The following is a 17,500-nucleotide window of genomic DNA, read 5'->3' as shown; positions in this document are numbered from 1 at the left end:
GGAAAGGTGAACTCGCTGACGTCTTTACTAGTGTGTCACAGCTGAGTATGTGAAAAGTCACGAAATAAGAGTATTATAAGCTTCGTTTGCAATTCATTGCATTCTTTTTGTTATTGTTATGTTATTGTTAAAGAGAATTAATGAGCCAAAATGCAAAAATATAAATGAATTGTATTGTTTTATTTTTCATTTATTTTTATAATTTTATTTTTATTTTTTATTTAATGAAATAATTTTTTTTAAATTTAATTTAAAAAAATGTTTAATTTATCAAATTTATTAATTTTATCTAATTCTAAAAGCTCGAAATGTACATTTATTTTATTATTAGATTTTTTTTTATTATTATTTGATCTGATCTGATTTGTCTTGTTCTCAGGACTGTGCGGACGTGGGATCTGAGCTCCGAGAAGAAGCACAAGTCAGTGTTCAAGCCTCGATCTCTGCAGGGCAAGAAAGTGACGCCCACGTGCTGCACTTACAGCCGAGACGGAAAACTCATCGCCGCCGGCTGCCAGGACGGCACCATACAGATCTGGGACAGGAACTTAAGCGTAAGTGTGTCGTTTCCCAACATCTGTGGCTTAAAGGGATAGTTCACCCAAAAATGAAAATTAGCCCATGATTTACATGATAGCCAGTGTATATGACATTCTTCTTTCAGACGAATACAATTGGAGTTATATTAAAAAATGGCCTGGCTCTTCCAAGCTTTATAATGGCAGTGAATGGCAGTTTCTGTTTTGAAGTCCATAAAAGTGCATCCATCCATCATAAAAGTGCATCTATCCATCATAAAAGTGCATCTATCCATCATAAAAGTGCTCCACGGCTCTGGAGGGTTAATAAAGTGGCCTTGTGGATGCACTTTTATGATGGATAGATGCACTTTTATGATGGATAGATGCACTTTTTATGGACTTCAAAACATAAACAGCCATTAATTCCCATTATAAAGCTTGGACCAAACCAATCTAACCAAACAGTTAACTGGAGCCATTGACTTCCATAGTAGGAAAGAAAATGTACTATGGAAGTCAATGGCTCCAGTTAACTGTTTGGTTACTGACATTCTTCAAAATATCTATCTTTCTGTGCAGCAGAAGAAAGAAATTCATACAGGTTTGAAACAACTTGAGGGTGAGTAAATGATGACAGAATTTTCATTTTAAAGTGAAGTATCCCTTTAATATAACTCAGATTGTATTCGTCTGAAAGAAGAATGTCATATACACCTAGGATGACTTAAGGGTGAGTGTAAATCATGGGGTAAATTTCATCGTTGTGTGAACTATCACTTTAATCCTTACCTTTACGCTGCATCATTAGTCTGAGTGAGACATGGGCCGCCCGGATCTAAGATGGGCAATAAAGATCTGCTGTTCAGTGTCAGGCCAGACCTAGCGTGCAGATCCCTGTACGTCTGACCGTCCCGGATGCTGGGGGTCAGAGGTCATCAGAGACACTGACCAGGTCTTCAGTGTGTGTGTGTGTGTGTGGAGTATTACAGTGTTTACTGCGGTTCTGGGCTGTGAATGAGCAGCGTGGGTGTCCACGGTCTCGGCTCTCGTCTGACGGGATGAATGGGGCAGGAGGGGGTGATTGAATCCGGACGCTGGTCTCATGACTGATTTGCTGGTGTTTGTTTGGTCAGGGCATCAGGCGTGTGTGTGTGTGTGTGTGTGTGTGTGTGTGTGTGTGTGTGTGTGTGTGTGTGTGTGGTCCTCCTGAGAGCGCTGGGACGGGTGCGAGTAAAAGACACTTCGTTCGTTCTGGGAAACTATGGGAAGCTGTTACGAGTCACATCATTTAACCCTGTAAAATTTGAGTAGTAATCATGTTGTTATTTTATTTTTTTATTTTTTTATTTCGATTTTCATTACATTTCATTTCATTTATATTTTTTCATATACCGACCGTATAATCAGTTATATTAAACTGGCTTATCAATTTTTAGAATAAAAAAACCTATTATTATTATTTTCTAGTTTCTATTATATCTTTATATTATTATTATATATATTATTTACTTTAGTTTGATGGTTTTCTTGTCATTTTATTTTATTTATTGTTTTTTTGCAAAATCTAAGAGTATTATGAGCTACATTTTGCAATTCTTTGCACTGTTTATTGTTTTATAAACGATTAATGTGAATGAATGGACCAAATTGCAAAAAATTACATAAATGGCAAGATCATCTCTAGTATTTTCAGAAGAGAACAGCAGGAAAATAATCTGCATGGTTTATTACATAAAGAAATATTTTATTTGCTGTAAAGCCTGTAAACCTCAAATGAAGTCTTACCCACAGTATAGACATTAACTGGAAGATGATGCAGGTTTTTTAGGGAAAGTCTCAGTTTTTTAGTCCAGTCGTACCATTTCTATAGTTGTTGAGAATCGAGTGTGTGAGAGTGAGAGAGAGAGTGAGTGACTGAGAGTGAGAGAGAGAGAGAGTGAGAGAGAGAGAGTGAGTGAGAGAGTGTGTGAGAGTGTGTGAGAGAATGAGAGAGAGAGAGAGAGAGAGTGAGTGAGAGAGAGTGAGAGTGAGTGAGTGAGAGTGAGAGAGTGTGTGAGAGAATGAGAGAGAGAGAGTGAGTGAGAGAGGGTGAGAGAGGGTGAGTGAGAGAGTGTGTGAGAGTGTGAGAGAGTGTGAGAGAGTGTGAGAGAGTGTGAGAGAGTGTGAGAGAGTGAGAGTGTGAGAGAGTGTGAGAGAGTGTGAGAGAGTGTGAGAGAGTGTGAGAGAGTGTGAGAGAGTGTGAGAGAGTGTGAGAGAGTGAGTGAGAGAGAGTGAGAGAGAGGCTTATCAATTATAATGTGAGTGAGTGAGTGAGTGAGTGACAGAGTGAGTGAGAGAGAGGCTTATCAATTGTAATAGAGAGTGAGAGTGAGAGACAGAGTAACTCCTCATATGTGCCGATCACAAGTATAATAAGGGTCGTTCCTCACCATTAATGATTGGATAACACACATACGTCTCCTTCCATTAATAATAATGGCCAGTGCAGTGGCTGGGGTATAGTACATAAACCTACCAAGTTTTGCGCAAATCTGTATTGGAAACGGGCCTAGAGAGAGAGAGAGAGAGAGAGGCTTATCAATTATAATATAATAGAGCGAGAGAGAGATTCACAGCTCAGTGTTTTACTGTGTTCTCAGTGCTGAAGACTTTAAAAACTCTTCCTAAAGCAATTGTAAAAGATTGAGTAGGTGTTGTTAAAGTTTTAGTCCTTTCCCATGACGTGAAGACTTGATGGATGTTGTTGCCACATTCTTCACAAACTTCATTCCCAACAAGCGTGGAAAGTTTACAGCAGAGTCCTCGCCTGGTGAAGGAGCCTCAGATCTCCAACACTGAATACAGCAGCATTTCTGTATAATACAGCAATACATGCTACTATATTATATTATATTATGCACCAAAAAACATGAAAAACTTTCATATTAAAATAATTATAAAAATTAAATAAAATTAAATATTTTGTATATTTAATAAAATATTACATAATTAAAAAAATATCTATTATATTATATCTATTAAAGATAATGAAATATTTTAAATTATATATGTATGTGTATAAATATATATACTGTACATATACATTTATACAGTGCAACAATATATATTGTAATGTTTGTTTATTTTAATATATAATTTTATTTTAAAATTAAATTAATTAAAAAAAGATATATATTGTATATAATTAAATAAGCTATATTTGTGTATATAATATACACCATAAACCAATACACAAATTACCAATATACAAATTAGATATATGTATTTAATATATAAATTATACAAATATTTTAAATAAAATATTAATATAAACATGTAAACCTTATAATACTATATATTAATTATAATTATTTTGTGCTATATATATATATATATATATATATGTATACACACACACACAGACACACACAAACACACAGACGCACACACACACGCACAGACGCACACACACACACACACACACACACACAGACACACACAAACACACAGACGCACACACACACACGCACAGACGCACACACACACACACACACACACACACACACACACACACTCTCTCTCTCTCTCACTCACACACACACACACACACACACACTCACAGAGAGAGAACACTAAGATTGTCATACAAAAAAAAAGAAGGAAATAATATAAATATTATAAAATAATAATATAAATAATAAATATATATATATTTTTTTTTAATAATCATATATATGATATCCTGAACAAACAAACATGTCTATAAATAAAAGAATAATATAAATATAACACAAATAATGCTGATAAACCATCTTGCTGTGTCGGTCACCATGTGGCGTCCAAATCTGGTGCTGAAGCGAAACCAGTGCAGACTCTTTCTCACCGCAGGTGTTAAGCTGTTATTCTAAACACTTTTTTTTGTTCTCCTTCCTTTAATAACTTTTCCTTCTAAACAAAGCTGTAGAAAAGCAAGATGTTGAATTGGCCTGTCGCAATCCATCAGCGTCATTAAGTCTGAGGGGACGAGGCTTTAATTGGAAGCAGGAATGTGAAGTTAACTCAGAGTGTGTGTGTGTGTGTGTGTGTGTGTGTGTGTGTGTGTGTGTGTGTGTGTGTGTGTGTGTTTCAGTGCATTAAAAGCCCATCAGGCTGGACAGGCTTCACTGGGTGTGAATGTGAATACATCAGGACACACACACACACACACGTCTGTCTCGTGTGCACTGAGCGACACGCTTTACTCGCTTTTAAAGGAGATGTTCAGATGTTGAAGATGTTCTGTTAACCTTCACGCTCACTGTACGACGTCAATCATCTGTACATGTCGGCTTCTGACTCACCCAGTTCATGCAGAGCTTATTATATGTGCTTTTCTTCAATGCATTCACATTTTGCATTGATATTTTTTATTTTTTTGGGGTCTCAGGAAACATGTCAGGTCATATTTCACCATAAAGAGAAAAGAAAAATGATTTTGCATAGAGAACATGAAGTCTACACTCTAAATGCTGGGTTGTGTCAGATGTGGACAACCGCAAACATTGGGTTAAAAATGTGAGACTTCTTTTGCATTGTGACATTTGCAATTAAACACATTTACACCCAAATTGTCGTTACTGTAAAACAAACACATCTCATTCATTACCACTTGTAAAAAAAAAAAAAAAAAAACTATTTCCTTTAAAAAAAGTCACAGGTCAAAAAATCATAATGGTCCTAAAATAGATTTTATTTTCTATACTTTATTTACTTATTTATTTACAAAAACATTGATTTTATTGTACAATATCTATTTATTTGATTGTCTTCATTTATATTTATTTATACAATATGTAATTGCCTTTATGTATAAACATTTATTTATTTATGCAATATAAATGTTTTTCTTTGTGCAAAACTTTGTTTCTTCATATTTTTATGCAAAAAGTATTTATTTAATCATGCATGCATGCAAAATTGATGAATTAATTAGTTTTCTTTTCTTTTTTTTATGTAAATTGCCTTTATGTAATATTAATTAATTTTTTCTTTATGCAATTATATGCAAAAAAAAAACAAAAAACAAAAAACATTTAAATTACAAAGTTTTATTCAAAATTTAATCCTGCATGCATGCAAAATTGATTAATTTTCTTTCTGCAGAATATATATGTTAAAGTAGTTTTGGTGAAATGTGCCCTGGACCGGTTCTTGTGAGATTACCAGTGGAGAAAGTGCAGAAAACATTTGCGTTGTGTGTGTGTGATATAGCCGGAGTGCTGCACCCGTCTAATGGATTCCTGCTATTATAGCACACGTGAACGACGACACGCCACTGAACTTCCCGTCTCACAACACAGATTATGTGAAACCGATCCTGTCCAGAGAGCGGCTCATGTGTGCTGCGTTCTTCACAGACGGATCCATGTCTAGTGTTTATGGAAAAGCAATGAAATTTGCCGATGAAATCCATTACGAGTTCACCAGATAAGAAAATGATCTAATCACCCAAACGAGACGTATTGAAATGATGTGTCATGAAGTGAACACATGCGTTTGCGTTTCTGAGCGCGTAATGTGTCACGTGATCCAGCGTGTGAACAGATGACTCTGCCGAGCGTGGACTCCTACCTTCTGTGATTTATTACTGCTTATTCTGTCTGACTAAATATTTACCCAGCATTCCCCAGCAGCTTATAACAACAGCCCGTTCCTCGAGGGTCCGTCGCTGAATCGGCGACACAACACCGGCTTTTGAGGAAGAGTCAATCCGCTCATAAAAACGGGATTTACTGTATAACACGGAATGTCACTGAATTTGGCACATTTTGGATGAATAAATCAACGTCATAAACACGTGAACTTCATGATCTCACTTCAGCACAGAAATGCAAAGCTCAACTCAACTACAACCCGCCAAAATAAAAGTTCAGTTTAACTTGAAGAAATTGTGACGGTAGAATGTACTTCTCAAAGTAACATTATTAATAATACAATCATTCAAGCTTTGTTTTAACAGTATTGTGCAGCACTTTGTTTGCTAAAAAATAAAAGTTTTAATTTGATTGCATTTTAAAATAGATTTTTTTTATGCCTTCATTTGATTAGCACTGTTTTTGATGGTACATTTCGTATTAAATCCTAAATCAAGAAAGATTAAAACATACAATTTCTTAAAATATTTCATAGGGGTCTTTTAGTACATTTAGTTAGACACAAATTAGACATTCTTTTTGCTTATTAAAATTTATTAAACCATTAAAAGGAAATCTAGAAATATAAAAAAAATTTGCGGAGTAAAGCCAATTTTATAAGGATCTTAAAATGTCATTTTTGTTACACTTTTAATAAATTGTTGTTGAATTGTATGTTTCATTATTTTAAATTAATTAGACATGCTTTTTGACTACTACAATTTTATTTAATCATTAAAACAGAATCCAGAAAAATATTATTGAAAAAAAATAAAATAAATAATAATAATAATAAAACAGAAAAATGTAAAATAAAACAGAATCTGGGGGTAAAAAAAAAATGAAGCACATTTGAATTATACCAAAAATTTAAAATTGTGTAATTTTTTTTATAAATTGGCTTTAAATCAATTAAATTAATTTGTTAATTTAACATGAAAAAAGAGAAAAAAAGAAGTAAAACGTAATCCAGAAATTTTAAAACAGAAAAACTGAATTTGGGACAAAATGAACAGAATTCACAGGGCCCTATAAGAGAGGGCTCCTGCTCAGTGTTTCATAAACCTACAAACGGTCTGTCAAATCAGCAGCACCAGAACAACTAGTCGACAGTTTATGTCAAGGTTATTTCTAGAAATTACCCAACGATTAAAAAAACGACCCAATATTTTTGGAAAATAACCCAACATATTGACCCAATATGTGTAACCCAACGGTTGGGTTAAACAAATAACCCCGCGTTTCTGACTGTGCAGTTGTGCAAGTATGAGCACTGGTTAATCAGGAGGCCTGGGCTGGTTAGACCGGCACTGCTCTCTGACATCTAGAGCTCATGAACAGAGAATGCAGACAGACACGTGTGCCAGACCTTGATCTCATCCACCCAGATATTGGGAAGGACAGATGTGCTCCTGAGGAGAGATCCTCTGGATGATTGGACATTGATTACGGGGTCGTGACCTCGTGTCTGCTGAGGTCTTATCTTCAGTCACCTGACGTCAGCGTGTGTTTCTGAATAGATCAGCTCCGACTTTGACCGTTCTTTAACATCAACGTCATTTTATAGAAATCAACATATTTGTGTTTTTATTTATAATTGTAACCTCAATTAAATTATATTATTATACTGTATATAATTGTACATTTTAAAGAGTATAATGCATTAAAGCACATGAAATATGTAATTTATAATTTATAAATTGCATTATTTCTTTCCATTTAGAATTGTAAGCTTATATGATTATATAATATACTACATATATAATTACCTATAACTATATGTAGTACTATGTATATATAATATAATAATTATATATTGTATTACATATTATATTATGCACTGTTATTGTTAATGTAATCATTATTATAGTACTTACATAATGCATTAAAACTTGATACAGTACACGAAATTGGTTATAATAATAATAATAATAATAATAAATAATTTTACTAATTTAAATTGCATTATATCTCTCCAATTATAATCGTAACCTATATTATATAACCTATATGTAATATATAATACATATTATATTATTTATAGTTACATAACTATGTATAATATTTTATATAGATATAAATTAACGACAATAATACGTTTCCATATAATTAAATGTTTTCATTTTTAATCATTACCTCAATAATTTTTATGTTAAATTATGTATAATTATATAATTTATTGCATATTCTATTACATGTATAAAATGATAGTACTTTATGGTTTTATAGTGTTATAACACAACACAGTTTTTAAAAGCACGTGGAATTGGTTGTAAACTATTCAGTATCTATTCACAGTTACACCATTAGATTATAATGCATTAAAACATTATATAAAAACACAGAATCGGGTGTTTCTCATGCTTTATACTCTTTTAACAGTGCAACTAATAACTATGATTCAGTGTGCAGTCAAATGCATTGATTCATGTGTTTTGTGCTCTTTGATGCACTTCCTCTGTTCATCTGTTAATCTTCCTGTAGAACAAACACACCCTGAAACTCAACACACGGAAACATCCAATCAGCCGCTCGTGTCTTCCGGAGGTCACATGTCTCGAGCTGTGAACGCCTGCATGGGTTTGATTTCTTCCTCGGCCAGGGCCGATAGAGTCAGCACAACTGTACCCTGGGATAGTTACCTCTGTGTGAAACAGTTGATCCGTGATCCGTACGGATCGGCTCCCACGGTTTCGGCACATGTGATTCGCGGATTAACTGCTAAATTGAACCATCATAGAGTGAAAATGTATCATTTGGACGTGTTTTGTCTTGCCAATTTACACATTCAAACAATTTTAAACGCAGAAGAAGAGGCGAAACTCGGGATTTGCGCGTTATCTGTGCGCACAACCGTACACACACACCGAGAGAGAGAGAGTGTGTGTGTTTCAGTTAGAGCTCGAACACAGTATCGATTCCTCATTTGCGTTTCCTTGCTCTTGAACAGACACACACACACACACACACTGATGTCTAAATACCCTCAGTATCTCAGCGAGTGTTCTCTCGGTTCTGTCATCAGTGAACAGTGGAGAAAGAAACCGGATGTGTGTCAGTTTATTCACTCTTAAAGTGACAGCAGCCTAATATTCCTGTCTGTGTCATTAATGTTAATAAAACACCTAAATACAGCTTTAACAAAGATGAACCTATAATTAATTTCTACAGTGAACAGATAGTGTTATTTTACATTGAGGCTTAATTATTCATTTCTGCACCTCAATACGACTGTTAGGCTTTGTAACTTTATTTAGTGTTAATCTCTGCTTGTAATTTGTGTGTTTGTTCTTATTTTATTACTGACTGTTCACTTGTTTTTAATAATGTTTGAACTTTATCAGTTAGGCAAGTAGTTTTTGATGTGGTGTTGAAGAACTTCAGGTGAGCTTTAAGTAATAAATGAAAAGCAAAGTTAAGAAAAAATGACCCGATCCGTGGCTCGAAAACCGTAAATGATCCGATCCGTGAATTTTGTGATCCGTTGCACGAGTAGAAACGGCCATATTTCTGCAGCTGCTCGTCAAATCTTAACAGATGATCCTATTGTTTTAATCAGAGAAATGAATCACAGAGAGCGATTACACCGAGGACTGACGTAAGCCGCTCGGAGAGAAAGCACATATCCGTCTCTCGTGATCTGATTGTTTTCCTCCAGCTGCTGGTGCCACATCTGGCTGAGTTTGTTCACACTTGAACGTTCACCTCAGACGATGAAGAGCGATGAAGAGCGGCTCATGATTAGCTTCAACTGTTCGTTGTTCTCCATGTCTAAGTGTTTTAGTCCCGAATGCTGCAGACCGCCTGACCCGACAACATCAGTTTTGTTTTGAACATGCCATTGAGAGAAGAGTTAATATTATGCATTAGGTAACATGAACTCACAAAGAGTTAAAGTCGCCCTGTAGTCAATCATTTTATCCCTTAAAACTCATCTTTAATCACCAAAATTACATATTTAAATGTAAAAATGTCTTCATCCCTTAAAATACCTTGAGTGTAACTCGACACCCTCGCCTCATTTAGTATGCGTGGTTCTATGAATATGCAAATTCACCCCGCCTCCACTCACTCACTCAGCTCAGAGATCCACTGGTTGACGATCACACGTTGATCTGATTGGTTACAAGGTAGTTTGTGACGTCAGAAAGCGTTTCAAAGCGTGTTTTTGAGACTGTCTTTGGTTCACTGCAGTTTTAAGGAGGAAATACTCAGCAATGGTGTCGACTTATGAATTTACACATGGTTTGTCTTAAAGCAGATTAAAAACACCTCATAGACACATAAACTACATTAAAAGCTTGACTTTCACCACAAGTTTCTAAATCTCTTCTTAAGATTTGAACTTGCCAACTCAGTTCATACTGTATCAACATGGTACCTTGAAAACACACCTTGCATTCATTCCTGGAAGTTGCATATTTGTCTATGATTATATTTGCTTGCTTTGATAAGAGTTGAACTGAACAGAGATGGCAGGTGGATCTGAACTCCGCTTGCCCTCACATTTGGCTTCAGTTACAGCACATTTTCTGCCTAAGAGAGCAAACGATCTCTTCAGTGTTGAAGAGGATCCGGTGTGTGAAATCTCCAGTGTGTGATGTTTATCATGCTGTTAGTGATGACAGATGATGGACGTTTCTCAAGCTCGCGCTGGTAATCAGGCCTGGAAACCCGAGCCGGCCTCTGAACAGGATTCTGGGACGAAGGGGCCTGGATACGTCTTGTCAACAATAATCAGGACGTTTTCTTTATGCCCTTCTTCTAGCAAGCGTGACCTCGTGTGTGTGTGTGTGTGTGTGTGTGTGTGTGTGTGTGTGTGTGTGTGTGTGTGTGTGTGTCTGGCGCGAGACGAACCCCAGGACTCCTCTGAGCAGAAACAGGGCTGTGTTGTGCTCCTGAAACACAAGAAGGTGTCGGGCCGGATGTTTGACGCTGGGGATTTCGCCGTGAACACGGATCTATATCCAGTTGATTTGCACTAATTGTTGATGTGTTATAGGTGTCAGTTCCATGTGCTGATGTTTAATGGGGTTTTCCGGTTCAGATTTCAGGTTCTCGAGTCTTTAACTCGAAGGCTCCTATAAAGGTTTGGTAACACTTTACTTAAAGCCTTTATATATTATGCATTATATGCATATATATATATGCACCTTAGTGCATGATCTTATGAAAAATTATAACCACAGTTATAACACATTATAATACTTATCTATTCATTGTTACACCTTTAGAAAGTGACAAACAATCAGTTTTAGATGCATCTGCAAATATTGTAATGCATTTTAACTTTGGTTATAATTATCTATGATAAGATACAGTATAATGCATTAATTGTTGATGTGTTATAGATGTCAGTTCCATGTGCTGATGTTTAATGGGGTTTTCCGGTTTTCGAGTCTTTAACTCTAAGGCTCCTATAAAGGCTAAAATATTTTGTAACACTTTACTTAAAGCCTTTATATATAATGCATTATAAAAGTATTTTTAATGCATTAATTATGCACCTTATTGCATGATCTCATGAAAAATTGTAACCACATTTATAATACATTATGATACTTATCTATTCATTGTTACACCTTTAGAAAGTATAATGCATTAAAACACGACAAACAATCAGTTTTAGATGCATCTGCAAATATTGTAATGCATTTTAACTTTGGTTATAATTATTTATGATAAGATACAGTATAATGCATTAATTGTTGATGTGTTATAGATGTCAGTTCCATGTGCTGATGTTTAATGGGGTTTTCAGGTTCTCGAGTCTTTAACTCTAAGGCTCCTATAAAGGCTAAAATATTTGGTAACACTTTACTTAAAGCCTTTATATATAATGCATTATAAAAGTATTTTTAATGCATTAATTATGCACCTTATTGCATGATCTCATGAAAAATTGTGACCACAGTTATAACACATTATAATACTTATCTATTCATTGTTACACCTTTAGAAAGTATAATGCATTAAAACACGACAATCAGTTTTAGATGCATCTGCAAATAATGTGATGCATTTTGACTTTGATTACTATTATTTATAATGAGGTATAATGCATTATAACGTACATTATGAATACCTTTATAATGCATTATACATAAAGGCTTCAAGTAAAGTGTTACCATTTTTTGTTTTCTCAATATTTATGTTGAAATAATGACGAAGCTGCTTATTTTATTAACACAAACTGAGAGAGATGTTAAATTAATCAACCACAATTCATTTTGTGGCTTTGCAATAAGGTCCAATTAGTAATTCATTCATTAACATTAACTAACTATGAGCTATACTTAAATAATTTATTCATCTTTATTAAAATTAGTTCACCACTGAATCGTACAGTAACATACAGTGATTAATTGTACAGTAACATACAGTGATGAATGTACAGTAACACAGTGACGAATTGTACAGTAACATACAGTGATGAACCGTACAGTAACATACAGTGAAGAATCGTACAGTAACATATAGTGAATCGTACAGTAACGCACAGTGATGAATCGTACATACAATGAAGAATCGTACAGTAACACAGTGATGAATCGTACAGTAACATACAGTGAAGAATCGTACAGTAACACAGTGATGAATCGTACAGTAACATACAGTGATGAATCGTACACCGTAAGACCAGAGATAGTTAATAACGTCAGTTGTCTTTCAGGTTCATTGTCTTAGACACTTGACAGACGTTACGAGGAGCGCCGGGACGTCCTTCGTTTCGAGTGACACAACTTTCCCAGACACGTCGTGATTTAATTAAGCTGGGTTTGGCCCTAGTGAATGCTGGGTAATCAGCAGAGCCACGCTTCACTGGCCGCGCGAGCAGGTGGAGAAACGCTGATAAACACCCACAATTATGCAGAAGTAAATTGGTTTGGCGAAGAGCGTCGGTTCAGGAACACGTAATGGTGTGTGTGAAGCCGCGTTATCTGCTCGTTCCAGGTCTATGACTTCCTCTGTGAAGTGTTCGAACGTACAAACACACTTCAGCTCTCCTTCTTTGACTCCGTCTCTCTGCTGATATTTCTGTTCCTCGTTTTTTTTCCCTCCGTCTCTCACTTTTGTGTGAGTGTGTGAATCCTTCATGTCCTCAGGTTGTGTTTTGGCACTTTTTTTGCTTCTCCATCCATAAACTGGCTATAGTTTCCATCACTCTTCATTTGTTTTAATTGAGCGGGGCTAGTTGTCACGACTCCAATGAAAACCTCTCATGGTGGGTTTATTTTTGCAAGCCAGTTTCTGTGAAGACTCAAACTGTGATGTTTTGCCTGCAAAAAGAAGCCCTATTGAACGTTTCCACTGTCACCAACCAGGAAAAAGAGTTCTCAAATTATGTAAGTTCATTATTTACTCACCATTATTTCATTCCAAACACTATTTTTCCACAAAAAACACATGGTTTGAGGAATCATTCATGTCTGGAGCAGAAACGCTGCAGGACGACTTGCGATTTGATCACATCACATTAAACGCATACTAGAGCTGCACGATTAATCGTTAAAAGATTGTGATCTTGATTCAAACACACATGCAATCTCTTCCTAAATGACAACGATTCGCCTGTGTCTATTAAACCTTTGACAAAATCACATGAAACATTCAGATCTGCGTTTGCGCTGCCGCTGATGTGGAGAGAGACGTTATCATGTATGAAACGGCTTCACAAAACAGTCTTTTCAGCCACTTTTTGTTACAAATATTCAGATTGCCACAGAAGAACTGGGATAAAAGATTATAGTTCAGATGTCATCTACTGTAGCGATCAAAATAGAGCAAACCACCTTTAAAAAGTAACTTGATGCTTCAAATAAGGATTGTATCAATTACATCGTTACACCAGTAGGTGGCGACAAGTGACTGTTAAAAAATGTATTTGTCACTGAATCATTCATTCAAGAGATTTGTTCAAAAACACTGATTCATCTAGTAATGAAACAAGTGAAGTCTTTATGAGTGAGTCATTGAATTATTCATTCAAGAGATTTGTTCAAAAACACTGATTCATCTAGTAATCAAAAATGCTGATTCATCCAGTAATGAAACAAGTGAAGTCTTTATGAGTGAGTCATTGAATCATTCATTCAAGAGATTTGTTCAAAAACGCTGATTCATCCAGTAATGAAACAAGTGACGTCTTTATGAGTGAGTCATTGAATCATTCATTCAAGAGATTTGTTCAAAAACGCTGATTCATCCAGTAATGAAACAAGTGACGTCTTTTATGAGTGAGTCACTGAATCATTCATTCAAGAGATTTGTTCAAAAACGCTGATTCATCCAGTAATGAAACAAGTGACGTCTTTATGAGTGAGTCATTGAATCATTCATTCAAGAGATTTGTTCAAAAACGCTGATTCATCCAGTAATGAAACAAGTGACGTCTTTATGAGTGAGTCATTGAATAATTCTTTCAAGAGATTTGTTCAAAAACGCTGATTCATCCAGTAATGAAACAAGTGACGTCTTTATGAGTGAGTCATTGAATCATTCATTCAAGAGATTTGTTCAAAAACGCTGATTCATCCAGTAATGAAACAAGTGACGTCTTTATGAGTGAGTCATTGAATCATTCTTTCAAGAGATTTGTTCAAAAACGCTGATTCATCCAGTAATGAAACAAGTGACGTCTTTATGAGTGAGTCATTGAATCATTCTTTCAAGAGATTTGTTCAAAAACGCTGATTCATCCAGTAATGAAACAAGTGACGTCTTTTATGAGTGAGTCACTGAATCATTCATTCAAGAGATTTGTTCAAAAACGCTGATTCATCCAGTAATGAAACAAGTGACGTCTTTATGAGTGAGTCATTGAATCATTCATTCAAGAGATTTGTTCAAAAACGCTGATTCATCCAGTAATGAAACAAGTGACGTCTTTATGAGTGAGTCATTGAATAATTCTTTCAAGAGATTTGTTCAAAAACGCTGATTCATCCAGTAATGAAACAAGTGACGTCTTTATGAGTGAGTCATTGAATCATTCATTCAAGAGATTTGTTCAAAAACGCTGATTCATCCAGTAATGAAACAAGTGACGTCTTTATGAGTGAGTCATTGAATCATTCATTCAAGAGATTTGTTCAAAAACGCTGATTCATCCAGTAATGAAACAAGTGACGTCTTTATGAGTGAGTCATTGAATCATTCATTCAAGAGATTTTGCTCAAAAACGCTGATTCATCCAGTAATGAAACAAGTGACGTCTTTATGAGTGAGTCATTGAATCATTCACTCAACCCGATTTAAAGGGGTCATATAACGCCATTTTTGTACAAGCTAATATGATTCTTTAGGGTCTAAATTAAAAGTTTGTAATATATTTTAATTAAAAATTCTCATTAGTATTGTAAGAAAACACTCATTTTACCTGGTCAAAAACAGGTCTGTTTTCAGCACGCTGTTTAAGTGCATGTGTCTTTAAATGATAATGAGCTCTGCTCCCCCCGCCCCTCTGTTCTGTGCGTACACCGTAGCACAGTAACACAATAACCATAACGCGTTGTTCATTATAAACGTGGGATTATGAATTATATTGAGAACGTCGTACATAGAAAACATGCCGTAATGTACCCTGAGTGTAAACAGCCGCATTCATTGTGAAGCGTGCAGCAAGCGATTTGCAAAGATTAATATAAATATTAATATAAAGGTTAATAAAGCGTTACACTCACTTCTTCTTCTGGAGGTGCAGCAGGAACACGAATAGTTGGTACCGATCCTTTTTTCAGGAGCAGCTTCTTAGCAAAACCAGCTTTATACTGACCCTCGTTTGTAAAGCAGTCTGGTGTGAGAAATGATTCGCGCAAACATGAAAGCATTGACATTGATCGTGGGGAATATTCCCTTCGAAAACAAACTCAGCCACTGCGTCTTCAGCGGTTCGGATTTAGGAACATCAAAATGATGCTGTGTTCCTTATTACCATAGATATCATATATAAAGGCTAGATGTCTCGTGCGCACTGCTGGCCAATGGAGGTCGACGTCCGCACGTGGCGGCCATCTTGCGACAGTGTACTCGCTCACTACTTCAATGGTGCATGTACTTTTAAATAACCATAACTTGCTCATTTTTCTACCGATTTTCAAACGGTTTGGTTTGTTATAAACGTCAGAGATGTAGTTATGACACTGCATACATACACTGCATACATATGAAAAATTATAACATACATTTTCAAGCATTCGGAATTATAGCCACGTTAATAACGTTTGTAAGAAACCAAACCGTTTGTAAATCCGTCAAGATTTCAGCGAGATACGAGGATTTGTGTGCGTGCTGATCATTCACCTTAATGCACAGAGCACTGTCACAAGATGGCCGAACGATGATGCCGGAAGTGACTGCGCCATAAGACATCTAGCCTTTATATATGATATCTATGCTTATTACACCCAAGAACAGAACACCACAATCACTGAGACGCCATTCTGCTCATAGACAGTGCTCCAGCGTATCAACAATGACTATGATTGACAGCTCGCTCACGAGCGAGGGCGGGTCTGTGTTGAAACGCTGCTGTCAATCAACAATCGTGGGAGGGGCGTCCGATCTTGTGACGTCACACGGTCGAACGGCTTGATTTGAGACGGGGGAAAACATATAAGGAGATAATAAAAAACACTGGATGGATTTTTATCATTTTATGATGGTTGTGTACAGGCACTGCCAACACACATTTCAGTACAACCAACTTGTAAAAGTGCATGCACCATTATATGACCCCTTTAAAAAAAACTATTAATTCAGATTAATTAAACATTTTTAAATAGACTGCAGCAATTGACATTTTGTCAGAACCTCTAGCAAATGATGTTATTTTGCTGAGTTGTCCGTCTGTTCAGAATCAATATCTTTATTTGAAACATAATTCATCCAGAATCGTGCAGCTCTAACACATTCTTATTTAAACAATAATTAGTGGTCATTGCGAAGCATCACTGTAACTATCTCGCATACGTCTTCCTTCCGTACTAATGTTGATGTAACTCATCCCGCACCGTTGTCATGACAACACTGCTATGACTTTTATAAGCGATCGGCCGTCCAGCCGGCCAGAAATCCCATAGAATTAACATTGGACAGAACTTTGTGACATCATATCATTGCCTTAATTATTATAATTGAATGTTCTAGATGCTTGAAATTACATAGATGAGCACTGATAGAGAAAACAAGCATTCATGCAAGTGGACTTTGCACTTAAACCTTTTGTTTTTGAGATATTGACCTGTGACAACTTGCCCCAGTCTCCCTGACTGGTGATTGATTGATTTTTCTCTTTTCATTTAAACCATCATTTCAGCTAACTTTGCT

At 35.8% G+C, this 17,500-nt stretch overlaps 1 protein-coding gene across 1 annotated transcript in view; it reads left to right on the top strand.

Annotated features, from left to right (window-relative positions):
* Positions 1 to 17,500, top strand: part of wdr70 (WD repeat domain 70) — a 91,206-nt gene that overhangs the window by 39,469 nt on the left and 34,237 nt on the right. The window contains exon 10 of the mRNA XM_084401245.1: positions 380 to 554. Within this exon, the coding sequence (XP_084257371.1) occupies positions 380 to 554 (175 nt within the window). The remainder of the gene's footprint in view (positions 1 to 379; positions 555 to 17,500) is intronic.

Source organism: Rutilus rutilus, assembly GCF_951802725.1.
Source record: "Rutilus rutilus genome assembly, chromosome: 25".
NCBI lineage: Eukaryota > Metazoa > Chordata > Actinopteri > Cypriniformes > Leuciscidae > Rutilus > Rutilus rutilus.
The sequence above is the reverse complement of the archived record's forward strand: the minus strand, read 5'-3'. Positions and strand labels throughout refer to the sequence as shown.